Source organism: Oryzias melastigma, linkage group LG2 (assembly GCF_002922805.2).
Source record: "Oryzias melastigma strain HK-1 linkage group LG2, ASM292280v2, whole genome shotgun sequence".
Lineage (NCBI taxonomy): Eukaryota > Metazoa > Chordata > Actinopteri > Beloniformes > Adrianichthyidae > Oryzias > Oryzias melastigma.
The window spans coordinates 1,762,100-1,785,282 of NC_050513.1; the positions used below are offsets into that span (position 1 = coordinate 1,762,100).

Below are 23,183 nucleotides of genomic sequence, written 5' to 3' on the forward strand. Positions count from 1 at the left end.
GATTTGTAATCTGTCTTCAATAACCTTTGTGGATAACAGCATAAAAATTAATTTCAAAAGCTGGTTGTGAAAGTGAAACGTGGACGTTAGAAGTGTGCAGCATTCTGAGAGATACTATATCTTGCCTCAAAATATACGGCGATGCTGCCGCCACATTACCAGTGGAAGCCAAAGACAAAAGCTTTTGACCTTTGATATTTACAGTGAGGGCTAAAATCAGGAGCTGCTGATAAGCATCCGCTGAAGACTGGATTGTTTATGCTGCAGACACTGTGTGGTTCAATTCCATCAGCGGAGAATTTACAAGCCAAGTTTTAGTGGAAGGAGCAGACAGACATAACCTTTATTGACTACTGGAATGTATTTTTTTACTGCTGTCTTCTTGTGGTTTATTTACAATTTGTTTTGATGAAACCTCGACCAAGAATAATTTATTTTTACTGAGGCGTGCAAAGAAGCGTTCAAACAAGTGATTCCATTCACATCCCATTAAAATTCAGCTCATTTAAATATCCGTACCACTAACTTTCTTTTAAGAAAATATTTCTTTTCAACGGATCAAATAATAAAAGAAGACAAAATGCATTCATTTAACACAGACGTGGAGGATTCTCAATGTGTCTCACCATCCATGTCCAGTCTCTGCATGATGATGGCCAGCTCCACTTCGCTGGGCATGTAACCCAAGGAGCGCATGGCCATGCCCAGCTCCTGCTTGGAGATGAAACCATTCCCGTCACGATCCAAAACCCGAAAGGCTTCACGGATCTCTGCACAACAAACACACAACATGGAAGTGTCCACTGCTTCTTGTCGCTATGCTCCTTTGTGATCGTTCTGCTTAAAGAAAACACATCATTTACTTACGAAGTACAAATATTTCAAGTTGAATCTATTTCAGGTTCTGACACAGTCTTTTGTGAGCTTCCACTACTTTGTAATGTTGCTATTCTATCTTATCAGATCATCTGGCATTTAGAGACACAACATTTAGGTGTTATTTTGTCCTGTTTTTGCAAACACCGTTTACGCTGTGAAACAGAAGTGACAAAAATGTTGCCTTGTGTTGTAAAAATCGTCTAATATGTTGTTATGTTCAGAGGTAATACTGAAACCCACAACAAACCCAGGCTTTTGATGTCAATCAAAATGGTTGCTTCCGTTTTTAGTCTAGAATTTATTTTCACCTGGCACTGATCTGGACATTTTTATAAAAGGATAATGGAGGCTGAGAGGGAGTCTGTATATGTTTTTGTTGCTATGTGATGCATTTCATGGTCTTTATGAGTTCAACTCTATTCTTCTGGGCTCTAGGCTTTTGTGGTTTTATCCTGGTAAATTTATGCATCTGTTGCTAGTTTTCCACAATCTCAGTATTCTGTTGTTGTTTCCCTGTCACATTTTTTTTCTGTTTTCAGCTTTTTCACGTTAGTCTGATTATTCCTTAGAGAGTTGAACAGATATTTGGTGAAAAATCATGACCTCTACAACCTGATGCAGTAAACATAAATCATTCTCTGCTGCAAAGTTACCACAAATGTACAGATGAAGATTTCGTCTTTGTCAGCGATGAACCGAGACTCCTCCAGACTCCTTAATAGTTTGATCAATAATGTATTATTTTATAAAAGAAGAAAAATTCACAGTTTTTCCAAACTCATTTGAACAAAAATCAAACTGTGATTTATCTCAGATGGTTAAAGACTTACTCCAATAAAAATTGAGTTTTTAACATGTTTTTTTCTGATGATGGATGAAATACATAAGGAATATTAATCTTAAAATTAAGTTTCTGATTATTTCTTTATTTAAATCGTTGAGAATCAGGAGCAGACACAAAAATGCAGTGTGACATACATGTTACTACGGACGACTAGATCCATGTGGGTCTTCATTTTCCTCGTCTGAGCTGATATAAAACTATACAGTTGGATAGGGCAAATATTGCACTCCATTTTTGTATGTTAAGTTGGGGTTGTGAGGGGCTGTAAATTAGCGGGAGAAAGTGTAAACAGATGGATGATGGGAAGGGGATGAGCTTACTCTGCACCAACAGCTCCGCCCACAACTCAAAGGTGAATTTCTAAGGAACCACGGCTGCTCTGCAGAAACTATGTCCTACATAACAACGTAGGTTTTTGATTGAGGCTATTTATAATCAGTAGATCATTGGGAATTGTTTTACAAGAGGATTGGAGTGGGACTTAAGAAGTAACCATGGAAACCAGCCCACGTTGCTTCCTCTTCATGTCAGATGCTTTAAACATTTCTTATTTTAGCATAAAAACACTACATTTGTAAAAAAATGTGAACTATCCTGCACTAGCAAATAGAAAAGCACATTTTCTATTGACTCCATTGTTTTTCTGATGCCAGTGTTGTATGGCTCAAATGAGCTTTTGTGCTCTATAAAAGGTCACTTTTGTTCATTTGGAGAAGTATCATCACAGGTGAAGGTTGCCTTAAGTGTTAGAAGTTTTAGAACCCTTTGAATTTTTTTTTTTTTATTTCCCAAAAATCTTTTTACATTGAGAAGTCTCGCTGCACTCGGAGTTGCTGAGAAATGAAACACATTTTCATTGATAAAGCTCCTGCAACCTCACCCTGCTCAGGGACCCAACAGTAGACAGTCTAATTAACTTTGCAGGTAAGCACTGCGAAAGGACAAGTTCCCATGGGAGCCGGCGATAGCTGGCACAGAAAACAAAGCCAAAGTGCAACCATGAGGAGTGTCAAAGCGCAGCGTTTGTGAGCCTCTGACCAAGATGACCAGATACCATTAGATAAAGTGCTGCACGGGTAAATAGAACTTGAAGAAAAGGAGATTTTAATCCAATTTCTTTGGATCTCCAGAGATGATATGTTTCTGACTGGAACTAAAGATGCGATTCCACTTAAATGTTCGGAAGATGAAGGACATATAAACAAAACACACTTTATTATTCTCCATTTTAACATGGATAATCCAAATTATTGCTTGTTTTGAAGGCAATATGAAATAAACTTTTAAAGAATAGCGTTCTACACATAAAGAAGACCAATTTTATAAAAAGAAAGAAAAGGTTTTTCAAATTTGGTTGATCCACCATAGAAAACACAAAGTAAAGGTTGGATAAATCTAAAAAAAACATAATTTATTCTGTGTGATATCAAGACTCCTTATATACTTGTGTCTTGAAAGATTCCTTTTAACTCACTTTAAAATAAGGAACTGAAAGTCACCTTCAGCTGGATGATAGTACAGATCTGTAGAGCTTGAATCTCAATGAGTTAAAAGAAATAACTGATTTTAGTTCATAGCTAAAAAAAAAAAAACACTCAAATAGGCATTTGTGATTAATTAAGCATTTTAAAAGTTAATGAGCCCAAAAATAACCAGTCCTGAAGGACGAATCTGTATTTATATTTTTGCTTATCTTGGAAATAAAATAGTCTTTATATTGACATTACTTTTAGTGAGTCATAAATGTAATTATCCTTTAATTATAGATCATTTGAGTAACTATCCCAGTTGACCTAGATTCAAATTTAGGTTGATCACACTGAAATCTAAACTGCACCCTCATTTTTTAACATGATCATCTGGATTGTCAAAAAGTGGAATTTGTATGTCTTTATTTTAATGGGTAGGCAAACATTCCACAGAATTAAGTTGCTCCATGAGACATATTCATGGCCCAAAAAAAGGAGTTTTCAAGTCTCATTTGAAGCTTTTTAAAGATTCTAAATTATCTGCAAACTTTATATCACATAACAGGAGATCAGGGTGATTCCATCCTCCCACTCCTCCTATCTTACATCACTTTTTTCTCATTCATTATTTCATTCCTACAAACCTCGAGCACTCTCAGTCCTTCCACGCTGCACAATCACCAGCATTCCTGCCAAGAGCATATCAGACTCTTTCCTCCTACGTGGAATCGGCTTTCTTCTAACTCAGGGATGTAATTAAACACACACAACTCAAATGACATGAGTCTGTTCACACAGCAGACTCACTCGAGACGCCTCGTTGTCAGCCTCTGGCAAATTACCTTTCAATCATTAGCCACTGATGTCAAAAAGATGTCAAAGGCAGGACACGCTTAACCAGATCTCTAATGTGATGTATGATATATCATGTTCTGTTCTTTATTTATTTATTTTTTTTGGCATTTCAGTGGATTTGACTCTTGCATTTAGACTCTGCGCTAATAAATGTCAAAGAAAAGTGACTAAAAACGCAATTTGCCCGACAAGACTCATCCTTTATGTACATACACTATAAAAAAATGATTTTAAAGCTTATGGAGCAATTTGCATCTAGTTAAATTGAGCTAATTTTGTTTCTTCAAAAATGTCACTTTAAATTGACAATTTTGATAAACCTAAATAAAATAAACTACTAAATAAAATCTCAATTTTTCCTGTAAAAACATATTTGCAGTGCAAAAACAGCATGTTTTACAAGTTATTGTTCTTTAAAAAAAAGCATAGTTTTATTTTTTAACATTAGTTAAATCACACATACATGACACACATAAATATTGCCCCATTCTCAAAAAAACAAAAAGGCAAAAAATACTGTAAACTTACAAAAAGTTATTTAACTTTATTTTTTAGTAACTATATTCAGTCTTTTTCAATTTTGTGCGAAATAGCACATTTGAGTAGCCTACATTTTATTTTATTTTTATTTTATTTTTTTTTTACAAATTGAAAACATGACTATTGATTAAAGCAGGGGATGGCAAACTTTTTGAGTTTTGGTCTCAAAGGGTTCTAAAATTTGACAGAAGGGTCAGATCAGGAGCAGATTGGAGCCAGCCCAGCTAGCAAGGCCAAGTGGGCCCATTTGGTTTAAAAGTGGGCAGAAAATGTGGGCCCCGATGGGTTTGTCTGCAGTTTCCTGTGTTTGCCCACATTGGCTTAAGTGAGCACTCAGTGGGTTGGCTCGTTACGCTATCCAGCCTCCCGGTAGACGGCGTAGCATGCTAGCGAGCACTGTCGCAAGCTAGCTAGCTCTGCTGTAGCAAGCAAACAAGCTTTACTGTGGCAAGCTAGCAAGCTCCTGTGTATCGAGCTCCACTAGCTAGCTCAAGCACTTCACGGGACCCACATTTTCTCAAAAGAAAGAATTAACATGCAATATCAACAAAAACATACTTTAATTTAGATTTAAAATAACTGTTTAAAGCAGAACATTTCAGAGTTTCTATTTCTATTTTTTGTTCTCATTTTTGTGCCAATTGCACAGATGGGTTGATGTCCTTCAGGAAAAATTGCAAACTTAGAGAAATGGTGTGTTCATGTGGTGTTGGAATTTTTGGAAAAATGACTGTCCAACTCAGAAAATGCACACGAACGTCGGAAAAACAGCAAATCCTCCAACAACACATGAATGCTGAATAACTTTCTGCACCTATTAAGATCAGTTTGTAGTGCAGCATATATGTGGAGACACCAGAAAGTAAAAAATAAAAGGGTTATCAATATAATTTATTCCAGTTTGGCGGACCAGATTAATTATCTTCAGAGGCCGGATGTGTTTACCCACCCCTGGATTAAAGGGGTAATTACACGTTATATTTAGGTAAACATACTATTTAGCATAAATTTTAAACAATATAGCCCCTCTGTAAATTATTTTAGTGTAACGTTTTCTTCTCTTGCGTGCTGAACATCATTAATATTCCTGTCCTGAAGATCTTTTCCTTTTCTCCTTTGAGTCAGATCTACCAGCCTTTTCTCTTTATATGTTTCTTTAAATCTGGAGTTCAGTCACAGCTTCCATGTAAGCTTGTAAACATCCCCCACAGCTCTTAACTGGACTCCGGCGCACCGCCACCGCTGCCTCGCTTTTTTTTTCTGTCTCGTGAAGTGAGAACCAGAGGCGAACACAAGGAAAACCAACCGAGAAGCATTTGTATGCAGCTCAGAAGTGAAGAGTAGATTTTCAGTTGGGTACAAATGAGGCGGTCCCTGATGTAAAAAGTGTGTATATGAGGCTGGAGCTGTGCCGTCACTTGGTGAGCGTTATGAAGAAAAGCCCTCAGGTTCATACATGCTCTCAGTGTGATCAATGAAACTCCTAAAACTTGAAAAAAAAATGATCAAGGAGGTTCAAGGCAGGAGTGATTAACTAGTCTTCTATCTCTGCAAACAGATGATTCAAGAAGAAAATTTTGCATCTCTCTGAAGTGGGATTAGATTTTTTTTTTTATGTTGGCAGCTGATAGAAGGATATTGTGGAAGTAGCTTGTGATGGATGTGTGACTGACAGCAGCTCAGAAAAGCTTCACCATAGAACCTAAAAGTTAATTTATATAAGAGCTACACAAATATTCCAAATACTTCTGCCCTTTTAGTGCCCTTGACCATAACAAAAAAAAAAGAAAAATAGAGAAAGGAGGGCCAAACATGCTAATGATGATAAAAGGCTTCAGTCGATGCAGCTCAGCTTTTTGACTAAACTGGGTTGCACTGACTTGGGCATCGGGGACCGGGGATTAAAAGATTTTGAAAGCACATTCAACGAAACTACAACAGGCCATGTGTAGAAACACAAAGAACAAAGCCTGAGTCAGAAAAACACATTTTCAGACTCAGTCATCTTCCTGTGACAGGATTTACTGTTTCTATCGGCAAACTCCATCACAAATAGAGCATGTGCTGAGGGGCAGACATCTTTGTTTTGAAGAGCTGATCAAAAAAGCATAAAAAGTGTTTGATCTTAAGCCAGTTTTCAGGCTAAACAGTATTTGTTGCAGGGAACTTCTTCTTCTGGATCATTGATTTGAAGTTAATTTTGGCAAACTTTTGCCCGGAAAACCTGTGAGAATGTCTTCAATAGCAAAAAAAAAAGTCATAAACAGTTGCGTTAGCTTAATTTGATGCTGAAAACAAGCGCCTCTTCATTGATGCAATCTTGCTGAATGGCTCTACTGAGACCAGCCAGGTGGAGAAGAATCAACTGATGCAGGAAATCTAAACCTGAGGTGAAAACGTTGCTTCTCACACTGTTTTCCTGACAATCATAAACACTAATTGGCTTACCTTCTTAGCCATTGCCTCCTCAGTAACCGCCTTGTAGCAGATTTAATCCAGACTGACTGACTATCCAGTTGGAATGCACTCTTAATTGTTTACATTTCTTGTATTTAGATTATTGAGCTCCAACCTTAATATTTTCAAATTAAAAATACGAGTTTTGGGATTCACTAAACTAAATATTTGTGCAAGATAAACTTTAAATAGAAAAAGTGAATTGGGATACTAAGACAAACACACTAATGTTCTCTCAGGCCCTTCGACTCCACTTTGACTGATTGAATTCACTTAAGCTTCATAATTGGAAACAAAAGTGTCCAGTCAAGCTCTGACAAAATGGCTTAATGGGAAAAACTTCACCTCCAGAGATTTGGAGCATTGTAGCTGTATTGTTCCACCAGTGGAGCATTAATTGTCTGAACCACACTTGGTTCTGCATGAGCTCTCCCACCTGCCTCCCCCCTCCCTTTCGGTCGGCACACTCACCTCCCAGCTCCTCTGTGGAGAGGCTGGTGAGCTGGAAGGCTTCGCTGCCCTCCGTCAGGGAGCTGCTCAGATAGTTGTCTGGATAGAGCAGGCCTGCCCGCACATGGTGGAATGGCATCTTCTTCCTGCAGTGTAAATACAATCTGTTATCAGTGTTGCTATAAGTGAATGTATAGAGCGGGGTCCCCAAACTTTTTCTAGTGAGGGCCACATAACTGTTTTCTTCTCTGATGTGGGGCCAGGGTCGGTTTGTAGGCTAACAGAAAAAGTGTAACAATCACAGCCGAAACGTAAAGATTTATAGTTTTCCAGAAAGCAACAAATAGCCAAATTTTAAATAATTCATTTCTGTAATCTTCCAAGAAAAAAATGTTAAAGCATTTTAAAAACTAGATATTTAGCATTACCTGCAATAGATTAATAGCTGAAAAGGCTTAAATCGATAGCTAAAAACACTGAAGCTGATAGCTGAAAAAGCTGAAGCTGATAGCTAGCTAAAATATTAGCCAGGTGCCAAATTAGCAGAAAAAAAAAATCAAAATATTCTAAATTAGCCAAAATGTGACGAAGAGACTGAGACGTTTGGATCCATATGCAACAAGGTTTTAATGATGATGAGGAGGAGCAGTAAACACAAGGCGAGGCATAGTCAGGAAACAGGCAAGGGTCAGAGCAAGGAGCAAGGCAGGAGATGAATAAACAGGCAGGGGTCAAACACAGAGAGGCAAACAAGAGTATTAAACACTCAGACTGAATGTACCAGGGAAACAATTCAAGACTTCGCATGGAGCAGAGTGGTGAACAGGGTTAAATACAGTTTGGTGATTAACTTGAATGGGAAACAGCTGGTGAAGGCAGGAGTGGCAGGCAGATGCATTATGGGTCATTGAATGAAGAAGGGAACAAATTTAGTCAGTACTCTGGTGAGGGCTCCCTCTGGTGGTCAGAAGAAGTCACTGCTGGTTGAGGCCTGACACAAAACAGCTAGCATAAAGCTAAAATATTAGCTAAATGCCAAATTAGCCTAAAAATAAACAAAAAAAAGCCTATATTAGCCTAAACGGCTAACGTGTAGCTGAAATATTAGCTAAATGCCAAATTAGCCTAAAAAACTAGACAAATGTCGAAGTTAGCCAAAACAGGGGGGCCGGGCCAAATGTGGAAGGGGGCTCGCGGGCCGTAGTTTGGGGACCTTTCTGTTAGAGAATCAGAATCGAGGACAATTTGTGGCTTTTTATTGAGTTTTGAAGTTAGTTTTAAACAGTATTATCAGGATTATTCTGCAACTATCTCCCACTTGCTCCCCACCTGGTCTGCAGATGGAAAAACTCATGTCAACTGTTGTGTCCTGCGACCTTCCCTGTCAGATGTCCTGACTTCCTGTCCCTCTGGCATTCCCCACTGTCACTAAGCACCTCTTCAACACACCCTGACATGGTACCAGTCCCCTGGTGTTGCGTAAAAGGAGGCTTCTCTGTTTGGATTTGTCAAAGCTGTCCGGCTGAAGCCTCTACGCAGAACATTTTGACATTTTGATGAAACTCTTTGTTTTCTCATGCTTACGCCAACAGTACAAGTTCATCTGATGGGTAAAAGAGCAAGAAACATGCTCATAAAAAGTCATTCCACTACGTTTGGTGTCATTGGAGACACAAACCCTCAGTAGGATTCTGGAATTTGAGTGAAACGAGAAGAAAAAATGATGCAGAAATTGCAGAAGCAGAATGTAGGTTAGTCTCCTCTGATGATCTGCAGCAGGCACCAGGTGTCAAAACTGAGTATGAATGAGACAGAGATAAATAACAAAGTGCGTGTGTGTGTATGTGCACATTCACTTCAATCTCTGAGGAAATTTGCTTTTCAGCCCATCTGCTCCTGAACTGACTGTTGTCTCACCTCCACATTAAAGCGGCCACTGCAGCATGGATCTACTCTGCTCATATGAATGTCAGCCAGCGAAATGCAAACATGCACATTCTGTTCCCCGTTTATGTTCTTAGTCTGCTTTCTGTCACATCCATCATCACACGGCAGAGCTGTGAGCTTCAGATTAGGGGGACGGCCCCTCTGAGGGGACATCAAATCACTCCAGGAGGATTTGATGTCCTGGAGTGTTGTTGAGTTGAATCATTGCAAGAAGAAGTGAGATCTTATGGATATTATTACACTGACTCAAATGTGATTTATCTATTATGATTAATTATTCAGAAGTATAAGTTAATCTTCCTTAGATTTTTCATCATTCACATATAAAAAAGATGAATTAGAGGGTAAATTAGTCACCTCTCGCCCTTTTGAGATCTGCTTCGGTATTACGCAGGGATGTGTACTGGCCCCCCACCTTTTTTGGGAGATTCTACTCCCTACTGTTACAGCAAGCCTTCATACAAGAACTGATGCATCTGCCTTTAGGAAGCTCGCACTGAGAGTATGAAACAACAACTATTCAAACTAAGCTCTAAATATATAAAGCCTGTGTGATCAATATACTCACGTATACTAGCAAAACTTGAGTCCTCTATACCCATCAGGAGCACAGGCTCAATACCTTCCTGCCTGAGATGCACCTGGAGCAACGTGGTTACCAACACAGCAGTTCTGGAACGAGCCAAGCTTTCTACTATGCACCGTTTCTCACAAGACCGCTGGTCGGAACATGTTAGGCGCATGGATGACGACCACTCTCTGGAGCATATCTAAGTACCACTCCCACCATATATATATATATATATATATATATATATATATTTTGTAAAATAGATCCCAGTGATCTTTTATTTGGGCAGTTTTAAGCCCAAATCATTGTTTGCTGTTTTTTAAGACATATTTTATGCCCAGCAGCAGTAGCTTACTAGAAATATAATTCTGGGTTGTGGTTGGTTTGGAGCAACCACGCCCCCTTTCTGTTGTTGGGAGCTCAAGCTAATAGCCTCAAGCTAGAATTAGTGGCGCAAAAGTAGCAACTACAATTGTTGAGGGACCTCTGGTCACATCCGAGATGGCGCCAGAAACAATCTCTAGCAGAACTTTGTTTTATTTCTTTCAAGTCAATGTTAAAAAGTGTTCAAATTTGTATAACTACACCTGTTTAACTCCAGAGAAAAAGAAGGCGAAAGGAAGTTTTTTTCTCTGTGAATCAGCTGATCATGTAAGCAGTTAGTGTATGTCAAAGGGAAAAAAGGTTGAAAGCTTAAATTAGGGGGTCGAGGACTTCCGGCCAATGATTTGGGTGCAAGTTATGTTTTTTTGCGGCTGGCTCCTGCAGGGGGAGGGACTTCTGGCTTGTAATTTTTGAGCGCCATATTTTTTTTCTCTTTTAGATCAATCCAGTCCTACAGTTTTGAGCAGGAGGCCAGCTCAGACGAGCACATGAGCATTGAAGGCTCATCGTTTCTCGTGTTGGAGTGTGTACAAAGGAGTGGAGATGAGAGAGTTTGCAATCCCATTTCAGTAAGTGCGTCATTAGCATCTTTTTCTAGTATCCGGTTTTCCAATCTAACGTTATTTGAATAAAGAAATTCTCAGAAAAAGCTGTTTTTATTGTAAACTCTTGTATGTAGGTCCTCCATTATGGGAAAGATGTTACAGAAAAACATTAAAAACACAAAAAAAGATGATTTTTAGGGGAATCGCTCTTTAAAATCTTTTACTTAACATCAAACAAGCAACTGGGGAAGAGGCCACACATAACTGTCTTCAATGGCGGCTTGCTCACTCTCATGAAAAAGCGCACAAGTAAACACAGAGAAAGACCTTGACACTAGAAAACCTTCCTGAAACTTGTCTTTCACCTGTGACATCTGTGGCTTCTGGATAGGACTCCACAGTCACAGACGACACTGCAGGAAAACCTTAATCTCTAGGCACAAGAAATGCATGTACTCTTGAGACTGTGTTGCATGTTATTAGCACGGTTTAAAAAGTTGTCCAGAATTAACAGATTAATTGGTGGAAGGAATGGAAAACAAGAGGGGTATCCACTGGAGGTTTTTTGATTTCCAGATGAAGCGATAGAAAAGCTCAAAACTTTGATTTGTATTTTTAACTTTGTACTTTAACTTTGATTTGTACTTTGAGTTGTAGGAGCCACATTTGTAGACATATGTGGTGATCTAAGTGACTCTGCCTTCCATAAAACACCTTAAAATCTAATCAAAGATGACAAAGAGCTCTAGAAATAGCTTTAAATGTCCAAGTTTGAAGATATTTTTTTTAGAAAGGAGGACAAAACTGACCAAAAACTGATAAAAATGTTGATTTGTCAGAAACTGTAAGTTAAATGTAGTTGTATGCTGAGATGTTGCCATTGGAAATCTGTTGATAAAATGATCAAACAGGCAGATTTGCTTAGGAATACATTTGAAAGCAAAGCAAACAGTCGTAAATAGTAAATATTACAAATTATTATATAAGGATAGCTAAACTTTGTACATCAATTTATCTGAAAAAAACATACATATTTTAAAAATAAGTTTTCAGGTAACAGTTTTATATGTGAAAGGTTTAAGCGATGAAGAGACAGAATGGCCACAAATGACTTACAAATGTCATTTTTTTGTAAGACATTAATGGAACCTTGGAATTTTGGACAGACCTGATGACATCATCTTTATCTGAAAGGGGCAAAATGATGGCCTTATTTTGTATGCCTTGCTGTTCAGATCATTGTTTCTCTTATAAAATGAATCATATGCAGAAATCAAAAGGGAAAAATCAAATAATAATGGAAAAACTTAACATTTTGTAGTGAGCATATGTTTTTACAAAGCTGCTGCATCTGTTTTACCTTTCCTAAATGGAAGAGGCCAGTTCTTAAATAACAAAATGTGAAGTGAAGAGTACAGCATTAAAAATTAAAAGAAAATAACTTTCTTAAAAGAAACAAAAAACAATTACAGATTCAAACAAATTCAGTTTTTGTTACTATTAAAGAAAATGTATTATTTCTGGTGATGTAGATGTAAATGAATTTTCTGAGTAATAGTTTACGTTTATTAGGGACAGACTTCTCTCAGCTTTTCATTTGTCGGACTGTTACTTAAGAGGAATGCCAATGATGTCAGAAAAACATTGAAGGTTTCTTTTTTCATTGAATATTCATCAGCTATAATGTGAGGAAAAAGACGCCGATGTCAGGCTAAATGAAATAAATATCTTGTTACAATCAATTCAACAGCATCTATTTGTCTGCATCAAAAATATTTACTGTATTCATTTGTGAGGTTGCCATTTAAAACAGGATTTTGCAACATTTTTGCAGCTTAAATGTTGCAGCTTTTTGTTTTTTGACAAAAAATAGCAATGTTAAATTTTAAAGAACACTAGTTTGTTATTCCTCATTCTCTTGGTCTATTTTTAGTTAAATACTCCTACATATTCCTTGTCACTTTAGCTACATTTTTGGACTGTTGAAAATGGTGTGTGAAATATTTAGACATTGAAGACTGTCTAGTGGTATGGTAGGATTTTTCCAGGCATTAAAAAGATTCTGCTTCAAATCCTGAGTTCGACAATTTTTTTGCGTAGAGTTGGTTCATTCTTCATGCAGGTTTTTTTAAACAATTCAGAATTTTCCCCAAATCTAAAAAATGCTTAATAGGTTAAAAAAAAAAAAAAAATCATAATTGACCATCAGATGTAGTTCTCTGACATTTATGCAGACCGACTAACCACCTGAGAAGGGTTACTATATATATATTTGCATGATGACAGATGATTAACAACATTAAGTCTCAAGTTTGTAAAATTTTCTTATGTACCATTTTCTGGAGTACAAGGAGTATAAAGTTGTAATAGCAAAAAATGTCCAATCGAGAAGAAGAAAACCATATAAAAGTCGCTCTGGAGTATAGGTCGCACTTTTGGGAGAAAGTTCTGACGTTTCAGAACAAATTCGCCAAGCCCAGTGTAGCTAAATAAATTAATAAATAAATACAAGAATGCTATTTGTTTTCTGTATAAGAAAAGTATCAAAGCTTATGAGGAAAACATTCAAATTTTCTTCCATGTTGGTTTTGGACGACACTTCTTCTGCCACTATCAGTGGCAAATAACTCTGCAGCACCCTCTAGTGGTTGTTAGGGGAAACAATCGCTGAAGGAAAACCGGAATTTACTGGGAAAATAACAAATAAATGAGCCTATTTATTTCTAAAATAAAATTAAAAAACCATAAAACTACAAATGAGTATCTCCTGAGTATGAGTCACATCCCTGGCTAAACTATGAAAAAAAACACGACTTATACTCTGGAAAAACGGTAAGTTGCAAAGCATTGCTCCCTTTTGTTGCTGGAATTTTAAAAAGCTTTGATTTATAATTAATTCAGTTTTCAATTCAATTTTATGTATATAGCCCAATATTAAAACACATTTGTCTCATCTGGCTTCACACTGGTAATTCAAGAAACCAAGAGCTAGAAGTTTATGAAATGTGATGCAAACCACTGAAGCCATAGAAAAATTAATTAAAAATTGTGTCTGACAGGAGGAAAAAACAAAAATCGGTCAGTCTACGGGTTAAAAAGTTAGTCCATATTTTTGTGATATTTGCCCAAGCATCGTATTTGTAAGTGGGACCAAGTGTTTTGAGGCCCAAATTTCTCTTAAAGGAAGTGTGAAATACAAATTCATTTGTTGCAAGTAGATTTTTCTTTTTTTTAGGTGGGAGGTCTGTATTTTTGTGCTTTGCCACCCAGTGTGATAATGGTCTAATCATTTCTATTTATCAAGCTTTTTCCTTCAGCTTTGCAGATTCTTAAAGTAAATCACCTTTTCCTACTGCAGGTTCATTGGCAGTTCGACAACCTGTGTTTTTAAAGATGACATGTGGAAGCTGGCTGCATGGGTTCAACTTTATGAGTAGACATTCATTGTATCCTTGAGCACAGGATATCCAGCAGTGTCAGTGTAGTTGCAAGAAACATCAAGGAAAATTGAGAAAAAAAGGAATCTAATGAAACATTTGCTCTGATATTATGCCTGTATTTATTATCATATGTATGATAATGTTTAAAATAAAAAATAAAGAACTTAAGATTTTACCAGTTTACATCAAATTGAATATATAAATGAATAAAAATGGACAAGATTGGCAAGAGGAAGTGATGAAACATAAAAAGCTTAATTTGTAATTTAGTCTTTATTTTAACAACATACTAGCAGTTTTTGGCTAATTTAGGAATATTCAGTTATTTAGGCAAATTTGGAGTTTGGCAAACATTTTAGCATTACACTAGCTGTTTTCTTTTTTTTGCTAATTTAGATGCGTTTCCAGTGTTTTGCCTAATTTTGAGTTTAGCTAACCATTTAGCATTATGCTATCTGTTTTCTTTTTCTTTCTAACTTAGAGATGTTTTCATTTTTTTGTGTGCTTTATTTTGAGTTTAGCTAACATTTTAGCATTATGCTAACTATTTTTTTTTGCTAATTTAGATACGTTTCCATTTTTGTTTACTTTTGGGTTTATCTAACATTTTATTATCATGCTAGCTGTTTTTTTTCTTGCTAATTTAGACATGTTTCCAATATTTTGCTTAATTTTTAGCTTAGCTAACATTTAACGTTATGCTATCCGTTTTCTTTGTTTTCTAACTTAGACATGTTTTAATTTTTGCGGTTTAATTTTGAATTTTGCTAACATTTTAGCATTATGCTAACTGCTTTTTTGGCTAATTTAGATACGTTTCCATTTTTCTTGTTTCATTTGGGGTTTATCTAACATTTTAGCATCATGCTAGCTGTTTTCTTTTTGTGTTGCCAATTTAGCGTGTTTCCAGTTTTTTGCTTAATTTTGAGTTTAGGTAACAATTTAGCATTATGCTGTTTATTAAAAAATAAATAAATCAATAAAATTAATTTAGACACGTTTCCGTTTTTTTCTCTTTTTTTTTGCTTTATTTTGAATCTAGCTAACGGTTTAGCATTACGCCAGCTATGTTTGGGTAATTTAAAGATGTTTCCAGGTTTTCTTTAATTTTAAGTTTAACTAACATTTTAGCATTATGCTAGCTGTTTTTGGCTTATTTAGATATGTTTCCAATTTTTTGGTTAATAAGGCATTTAGCTAATATTTTAGCTAGCTTTTAGCTTCAACATTTTGAGCTAACAGCTTTAGTGTCTTTAGCGGTCATATTCAGTTTACAGGATTCACACTTGCACTATCTCAGGAAATGCTAAATATCTAGTTATTGGTTCATCTCTTGCAACAAAAATCCCCCTGTCTGAAACACTTCTTCTCTCAAAGTTTTACTTACACACATTTTAGAGAAGTCAGTCACATTCTCATTCAGTTATGACATGCTGTCACCATATTCTATTTTTCCCTCTTGCTTTTGGGATCTTTCTTTTCCTACTTGTGAAACCAACTGAGTTCTGACACCGAGATGGACATCGGGGCTGACAGGGACAGGTTTTGGCTGAAAGCCTCCATTTGATAAGCTTCATTGCCCCCAATGCCTGAGAGGAGGAAGAGTAGTGACAAAAAAAAGAAGGATGGGTTTGTATGGGAGTCTCTGGGATTGGATGAAAGGAGCAAATAAGAGGACTGCCTCCCAGTGTTTGAACTTCGGGGTCACCGGAGAGCCCAGTTTTAAGGCTCCTGTGAGGTGATCAAAACCAAGTTAAGCCCAGAAGGGAGATGAACTACTAGGGTTTAGAGACAGGTTGGCACTGGGGAGGAGAAAAAAAAAAGCAAGTTTTTTATTTCACACCCTCCTCACATTTTCCCCATGGAGGAAAATGCATTAACAGAGTAGCAGGAAAGGGGTCACAACTGTTTTTTTTTCCTCCTCCAGCAGCCTATGCACAGCATGACCACAACAGGCAGACACTCCTAGGATAACATATAGCAGAATCAAGCATCCACATCAAAGTGAAACATGCTGTTTCCCTTCAGCTACTAATTAGAGTTTGCGGTATGAATTCATCCGGTGCTGCTTTGATCTGCTCCAGATCTGTAGATGGTGCGAGATAGCGGATAAATAAACAAATAATTAACGTTGTCGATGTGTGCCTCCCACAGCTGGATGTTCAGACTCCCCAAAACAGCGGGAGCTTCCATTGATGCTGTCACACGGATCTGCCATGCCCTTGTTGGGGACCACATTCATGGATCGGAGAAGGACACGCCAACGAGCCCCTGACAAATAGCAGTTCATTCGATTTACAGACTTTAAACCAATACACCAAAATCAAATTATTTTGCAGTGCCCTTGCTTTGCTGCTCCCGCCTGGTGCCATCAATGTGTTAAAGTCACCTTGGGCAAAAAAAAAAGGATAGGTGCTGACAAGCCCAGCTGTGATCTCAGCTGTCCGTCTCTAACCATCAATGTTTTAAAAACGTGAGATTGACTGCGTGGGCCACCAACCCTGTCCCCTTTAGCCAAGTTCATACTAGGCCTTTTAGCTTGCTATGTTTAACCCCCGACCCCCCTTATTTTTTTAAAAAAAAAGAGAAAAAAACAAAGGGAAGTTTGATGCCCATTGGGTGTTTGATGGTCCAGTGTTGCAAATTCCTCACTTCTTTATTTTCCTCCATGTCCACAAAAACAACCACTTGATCTTTAAGACATAATTCTATAGTTATGGGGCGGACTTACAAATAGTCAAAGTTATAGGCGATTGCCTGCGGCCCCCAATTTCTACGCCCATTTTTGAAAGGGTTACCAAACACCAAATCAATTTTTTTGGTTGTTGACCTCTATAAATGGGTCTTTAAAAGTACTGTCTGTTAATCATTGCCAATTGTTTTGACAAATTAAAATAAACGTGTTTAATTCCTGAAATTATAGATCTATGTGCTGCCCTCTACAGGTTAAAACGAGGTGTTACAGATGAATTTTGTGATTGGTCAACTGGTGTCAGTCCCAGAATTTTCATATCACCATGCTCTGCAGCTCCAGTATAAAAGCCCCGCACACCTTTGATTCTGTAACAGTTGGTTGTTAGCTTTAGCATGGGTCATAGCTAGGTGTATTAGGTGTCGGGCATTGCAAAAACAGCGTCTTTAGCATTGATATACATTACTGGATTGGCCCTTGCCTATTCGCTGCTATTGACAGAGACGTATGCGCACGGACGCTATTGCTATGCATTGAGTTGCATCAACAGAACGCAGCTGTTTCAATGTAAGACATCAACCACAAAAATCAGGTTAGCTTCCACAATTTTTAACATGTTTTTACAAAACATGGCTCGAGTTAAAGCTTAGAATATGATTGATGTCGTGGTGTATTAGCATTTTTATCATCTCTATAGGGGCTGCACGGTGGCGCAGTGGTTAGCGCTCTTGCCTCACAGCGAGAAGGCCCCGGTTCGAATCCCGGCTGGGACCTTTCTGTGTGGAGTTTGCATGTTCTCCTCGTGCATGCTTGGGTTTTCACCGGGGACTCCGGCTTCCTCCCACCGTCCAAAAACATGCTTCATAGGTTCATTGGTGACTCTAAATTGCCCCTGGGTGTGAATGTGAGAGTGGATGTGTGTGATTGAGGCCCTGCGACAGACTGGCGACCTGTCCAGGGTGTACCCCGCCTTCGCCCATCAGCAGCTGGGTTAGGCTCCGGCACCCCCGCAACCCCAAAAGGGACAAGGCGGTCAAGAAGATGAATGAATGAATGAATGAATGAATCATCTCTATAAAAGAATCTGTAAATAGTGCAAGAACTGCAACTTCAAGTGTTACAGCTATAAAGCTTAAACTATCAATCATAGATCCAAGCCACACCTCTGCTGCTCAGTCCAGTTCCACTAGCCCCACCCCTTTTTTGTCATTTTTTTTCCCACATTTTTCAAATCTTTTGGTTACCTTTTAAAGGGTTAAATACATAATTATACTAAAAAACAAAACAACATTTGTATTCTTGAATGCACTTTTTTAATGATGCAGAAGGCTCCATCTTATTGTTCATCTGGGGCCCTCAAACTGCTACGTCCGCCCCTGGCCGAAAGACTGTTGAGTTGTGAAGCATCTGAGAATGAATCCATCACCACCATAATAGTCCGAATGAACATCAGATGATCCAAAGTGATTTATAGGCAGCAGAAATCATTACACTGTCGGGGATTGGACCATAACATGCAATGATGCTGCTACACTGACAACAGGTGTAGACGCCCGTGCCCCTCTGCGGCCATCAAGGAGCGGCGCGCGCGCGTGGGGTCTCAGCAATCACCTTCATCACTTTGCGCACAGCCGGAGCTCCTACCTACCTGGCTGTGCTGCCTCCCCGGTGCGAAAGTCCCCTAGAAAGCCGGCGGCGGAGAGGATGAGGGTGTTCCGAGACTGTTGCCGAGCTGCTCTCAGTTTGTCCGCATCCGTCTTGTGCTCTTCAGGAGTCCGTCCAACACGGGGTGGACACATTCAGTCTGGGTGTTGGAGCTGCTTCTGAGGATGTCTCAGGTGTCACTTTTTTTAATGGAGTTCTGTCAGAGATGTGAAGTGGGGAAACGTGTCGCTGAAAGCCCCCACATGAACGGCTCTCTGACCGCTTTCTACATCCCGCTCCTCAGCGCCACATCTTGACAATACGGGCTGTTATTTTTGGGGAGGTCGCTTGTCAAATCTGGGTCCAGACGGAAAAGCCGCCCACGGGTCTGCGCCGCTGCCGCTTTCCTTTCAAAGACAAAAATAATAAATAAAAAAATCTCGCTTTTTTTTTCTTCTTCTTCTCCTGTTCTGAATCAGCACCGGTTCGGCTGCAGCCCGGTCAGCAGGGATCTCCCGACGCTCCCGGTGATAGAGTTAGGATGTGTCGATCCGATCCGGGAAGGGAGGGGCCACACGGGGGCCACAGCATCAGCACCAGCACCAGCATCAGCACCAGCAGCAGAAGCCCGTGGATAGGTGAGTGCGAAAATTTGCCACGCGCGCACGAGTCTCTCTCTCTCTCTCCCTCACAGGTGCGTGTGTTGGTGGCAGAGGGTTCGAGCAATTAAGGATTCAATGGATCAGCGAAGCAGCAAGCTCTCCCTCGAGGGGAGTGTGTGTTGGTGTGTTTGTAACCATTCTTCAGGGCTCTGGGAGTCATTGACGTCCAATTATGGTGCTTAGGAAATGACATCAGCCGCAGTATGTGAATGATGCAGTGTCTGTACCCCCTCCCCATTTCTTCCCACCTTTTTTTCTTCTTCATCTCCTTGATTCAAGACTGAATCTCCTCCCACCATCAAACATTTTTTTCTTATTCTAATCAAGTTCTTCTTCTATCCACAGCAAACTAATTATGTAATGCGCTCATTATGACCGCAGTCTGGTTTATCTCCTGCTGCCGCGCACTTTCAATTAACTGTTTCTACAACTCACGCAGCTCTGACGGAACACTGTTTGACATGTTGCGTCTGCGCCGTCGGGATTGGAGAGTGTCTCAACATAAATGGGTCATGGATATACTACCTGGCTGATCCCACTGACTGTAAGCTCATTTATGTGCGATTCTCATGAAAGTTGATCCACTTACATACAGAATGATCCCATTTGGGCTTCAAGAAAGTGTCGCTGTCCGTGGTGCTGAAGGACACCGTCAGTCCAGGAGGAGGCAGGACAAACAGAGGTGAAGCCACGCGCCGCCTGCCAGCCTCCAGTCGGACTGACAGCCATTTATCCGCTCTCAAATGAGCTTTGAGCTCCTTTTAAATATTTTCAATCGAGTTTGAAGAGGTAGATTTATTTTAATGGAGTTCCTAAACTGTATTCCATACCAGTAGATGAGTAAGTACTTGGATCTCAAAGTGACCTTTAATGATATTACTATTACTCCATATGTGTTAAACACTCTACGAATGATTAATTAATTAATTTAAATAGCTGATTGTTAACACTTTTTTGAAGTCAGAGATAAAGTAGGTCGAGGATAGAATTGCCAACTTAAAAACACATATTTGATTAAAAAGTTAGTTTATCCAGTCGGGAGAAAGAAAACCTTCTAGATAAAAACTAACAATTCTTAAAATAAAACACTATATATTTCTAGGTATGCATTCAAAACGTACATTACTTTAAACAACCACTTTAGTAAAAATGATGTTTTTGCTGTTTTAACATGTTTTTGTACAGTGTTTTTCATGATTAAAGACATCAAAGTTGGAGATTGCACTGTTGGAAAAACATAATCAGATTTTTGTAACTCCATAAAATCAAAAGTAAAATACATCGTAGCACCACAGTCCTTCAAAGACTTTCATCAGGTCATCACTGGAATCTTAGGTTATAATGTCCCAAAGACAAGTATGTTCTTATACTCGGGCAATTTGTCAAACAATGTTTTAAAAGTGACAATTATTTAAATCTTCCTATGTCTGTAAGAAAACACGGTATAAGACAGACTCACCAACACAACAGGAATGGGAAGAAACATTAAAGGAAATCTATACGATGGAAATGTGAATCATAAGATTAAAACTGAAGAAATTGTCAATAAAAAAAAATAGGAGAAATGGACACAACAACAAGAACATATACAGAGGAGCATGTGAGCAACCTGTAGAGTCAAGGCAATCCGATGTGTATGTTTATTTTTTCGTCTCTATTCTGTTTTTTGTTTCCCCTGGTTGTTTATTTTTTTTCCTTGTCTCTCTTCTCTATCTTTGCCCAGTATATGTTTAAAAAAAACATTAAAAAATGATTGAAAACATATATAAAGAAAATTAATCTTAATTTATTTCTGAGTATTTCTTCATTTGATTTGTTGTAAATCAAGAAAATAAAAAATACCCTTGTAAGTGTAACATAGAAGCTAGAACAAGCCACAAGCTCCCTGCTCAGCTCCATTCTGATGCATCCACTTGTAGACAAATAGATCCAAGTGTGTCTTCGTAATCTTTGTTTGTATTCTCAAAACTGAATATTACTCATCATTTTTGCTTCACCGGTAATGTTTGGTTGGGGATGTGAGGGCCAGGAGAGCATGTAAGCAAAGGAATGATGGGAAGTGGGGACAGGCTTACTCCACACCAACCAGCAAAGGTGAATTTCTAATGAGCTCCGTTCTCTCTGCAGTAAATATGACCAAGAAAACTACAGTTTAAAAATGGAACAATCATTAGTCAAAGACCACTGAGGATGCTTCCACAATAGATCAAAAGAGGATCTGAGTTGAACTCTAAGGGGATGCAGCAACTGTTTATTTTTTAAGAGTTAAACTTTATTCCTCTATAAATCATGAATGCTGCTTATGGAGTTTTTTTTTCAGTTCTTGTTTACAGAGAAGCTTGTAAATGACAAACAAACCATCACTGCTTTATGAGAGAGCATCTGCTTTTATGTTGGTATATTAACTTCAGGTTCAAGTGGGTAATGCTATGGGCTTTTAATGTTTAAAATCCACAACTTTAACTGTAAACAGCTTTAGTAACTGTCTTTATTCTCTAAATAAGGCTATGGCATGAATATTGTATCTGTAAAAAGAAACATCACTATACAAGTCCTCCATCATCAGAAATTGATTACTGCGGTTTAAAAGGTCTAAAAAAAAAAAAAAAAAAAAAATCAGCATTTATTCTTAGCCAACAGTAACCTTATACACATTTTATAGATTTGACACCAAATATTCTTTTAAGTGACATGTTTTTGTCTAGAACTTCTTAAAATGCCAATCAATACACTAAATAAAAACTGAGTTACAACAGAAAGCTTCATAATTCACACCCACGCATGGAGCTCATCCAGTTTCTTTTCCTGTTACAATGGTCACATTTACTATCCTGTCACCTGTACGGTGGGGTGTTTCTTATTTTCTTTGAAAAAAAAATTATATATGTGTCTGCCTTGAGCAAAGATACACAGTGAAAGGAAAGGATGTCGCTAAATATCTGGGATTTCTGAAAACGGCTGAATAGGTGGTTCTAACAAGCTTGATGTGTGAGGTGACGATCGGCAGTCACTTGGTGATCAATCAACTCCCTCCATGTGCACAATTTGAGTTAAGATGTTGAAATGGACAAAATCTTGTGCAAAAACCATTAATAGAACATAAATTTCAGACACAAAATATTGAGTTATTTTGGATATTTGCACATTTTTCATGTAAAACGAACACCAAAAATACAAATGCTCACTTTCTGTGGTTGAACATAATTTATTTTATGAGTCATAACTAAAATTGTAACTAAATACTGATTGAACCTCGTGATTGGCGGGAGAACCTCAACTCCTGTTCCTTCAATTTGTCTGTTCTCAGAAAGGTCATGGTTTCGGTTGTCATCATGTCACGGTGAAGGCAGGAACCTTTGCTTCACATCAACCTAGTACAAGCGTCTGCTCGGTCCATTGCTTGAAGATGGTGGAAATCTTCTCAATTACAAAGAAATGGAGAGAAAAACTGGACAGACAGGTCACAGCTGTGCTGTATTTCATAGGTTTTGGAATAGTCTATGTTTTATTCCATTTTATAGGTGGGTTTGCATCCAACTGTTTATTATTCAGTCTTATTTTGAAAGAAAGGAAAAAAAAATCACTAAATCACACAAAAAAACAAAATGTCAGTAACCCTTCTGTGTTCCTGTCGATCCAAACCTCCTCAGCGCTGAAATGTTGACTTATTTCCAGCAGCCAGATCTACACTGCTGCAGCTTCCTGCTGACTAGAAGAAAACACCTCACCCTGAGCTGCACATGGATTTTACACTCACAATTGGATCCCACTAAGTGACCTGAGAGAATTGACAATTGCTAAAAC

At 38.2% G+C, this 23,183-nt stretch overlaps 1 protein-coding gene across 2 annotated transcripts in view; it reads right to left on the bottom strand.

Annotated features, from left to right (window-relative positions):
- Window positions 1–19,647, bottom strand: part of caln2 (calneuron 2) — a 39,615-nt gene extending 19,968 nt beyond the window's left edge. Inside the window, exons 1-3 of one of the 2 annotated variants that reach the window (XM_024266579.2) lie at window positions 18,722–19,647; window positions 7,516–7,640; window positions 627–770 (exon numbers count right to left, since the gene is read on the bottom strand). In XM_024266579.2, the coding sequence (XP_024122347.1) occupies window positions 627–770; window positions 7,516–7,633 (262 nt within the window). In that variant the 5' untranslated portion in view covers window positions 7,634–7,640; window positions 18,722–19,647. Of the gene's footprint in view, window positions 1–626; window positions 771–7,515; window positions 7,641–18,684 lie in introns of both variants that reach the window. The other variant, XM_024266581.2, reaches the window with a different exon arrangement.
- Between the last annotated feature and the right edge of the window lie 3,536 nt (window positions 19,648–23,183).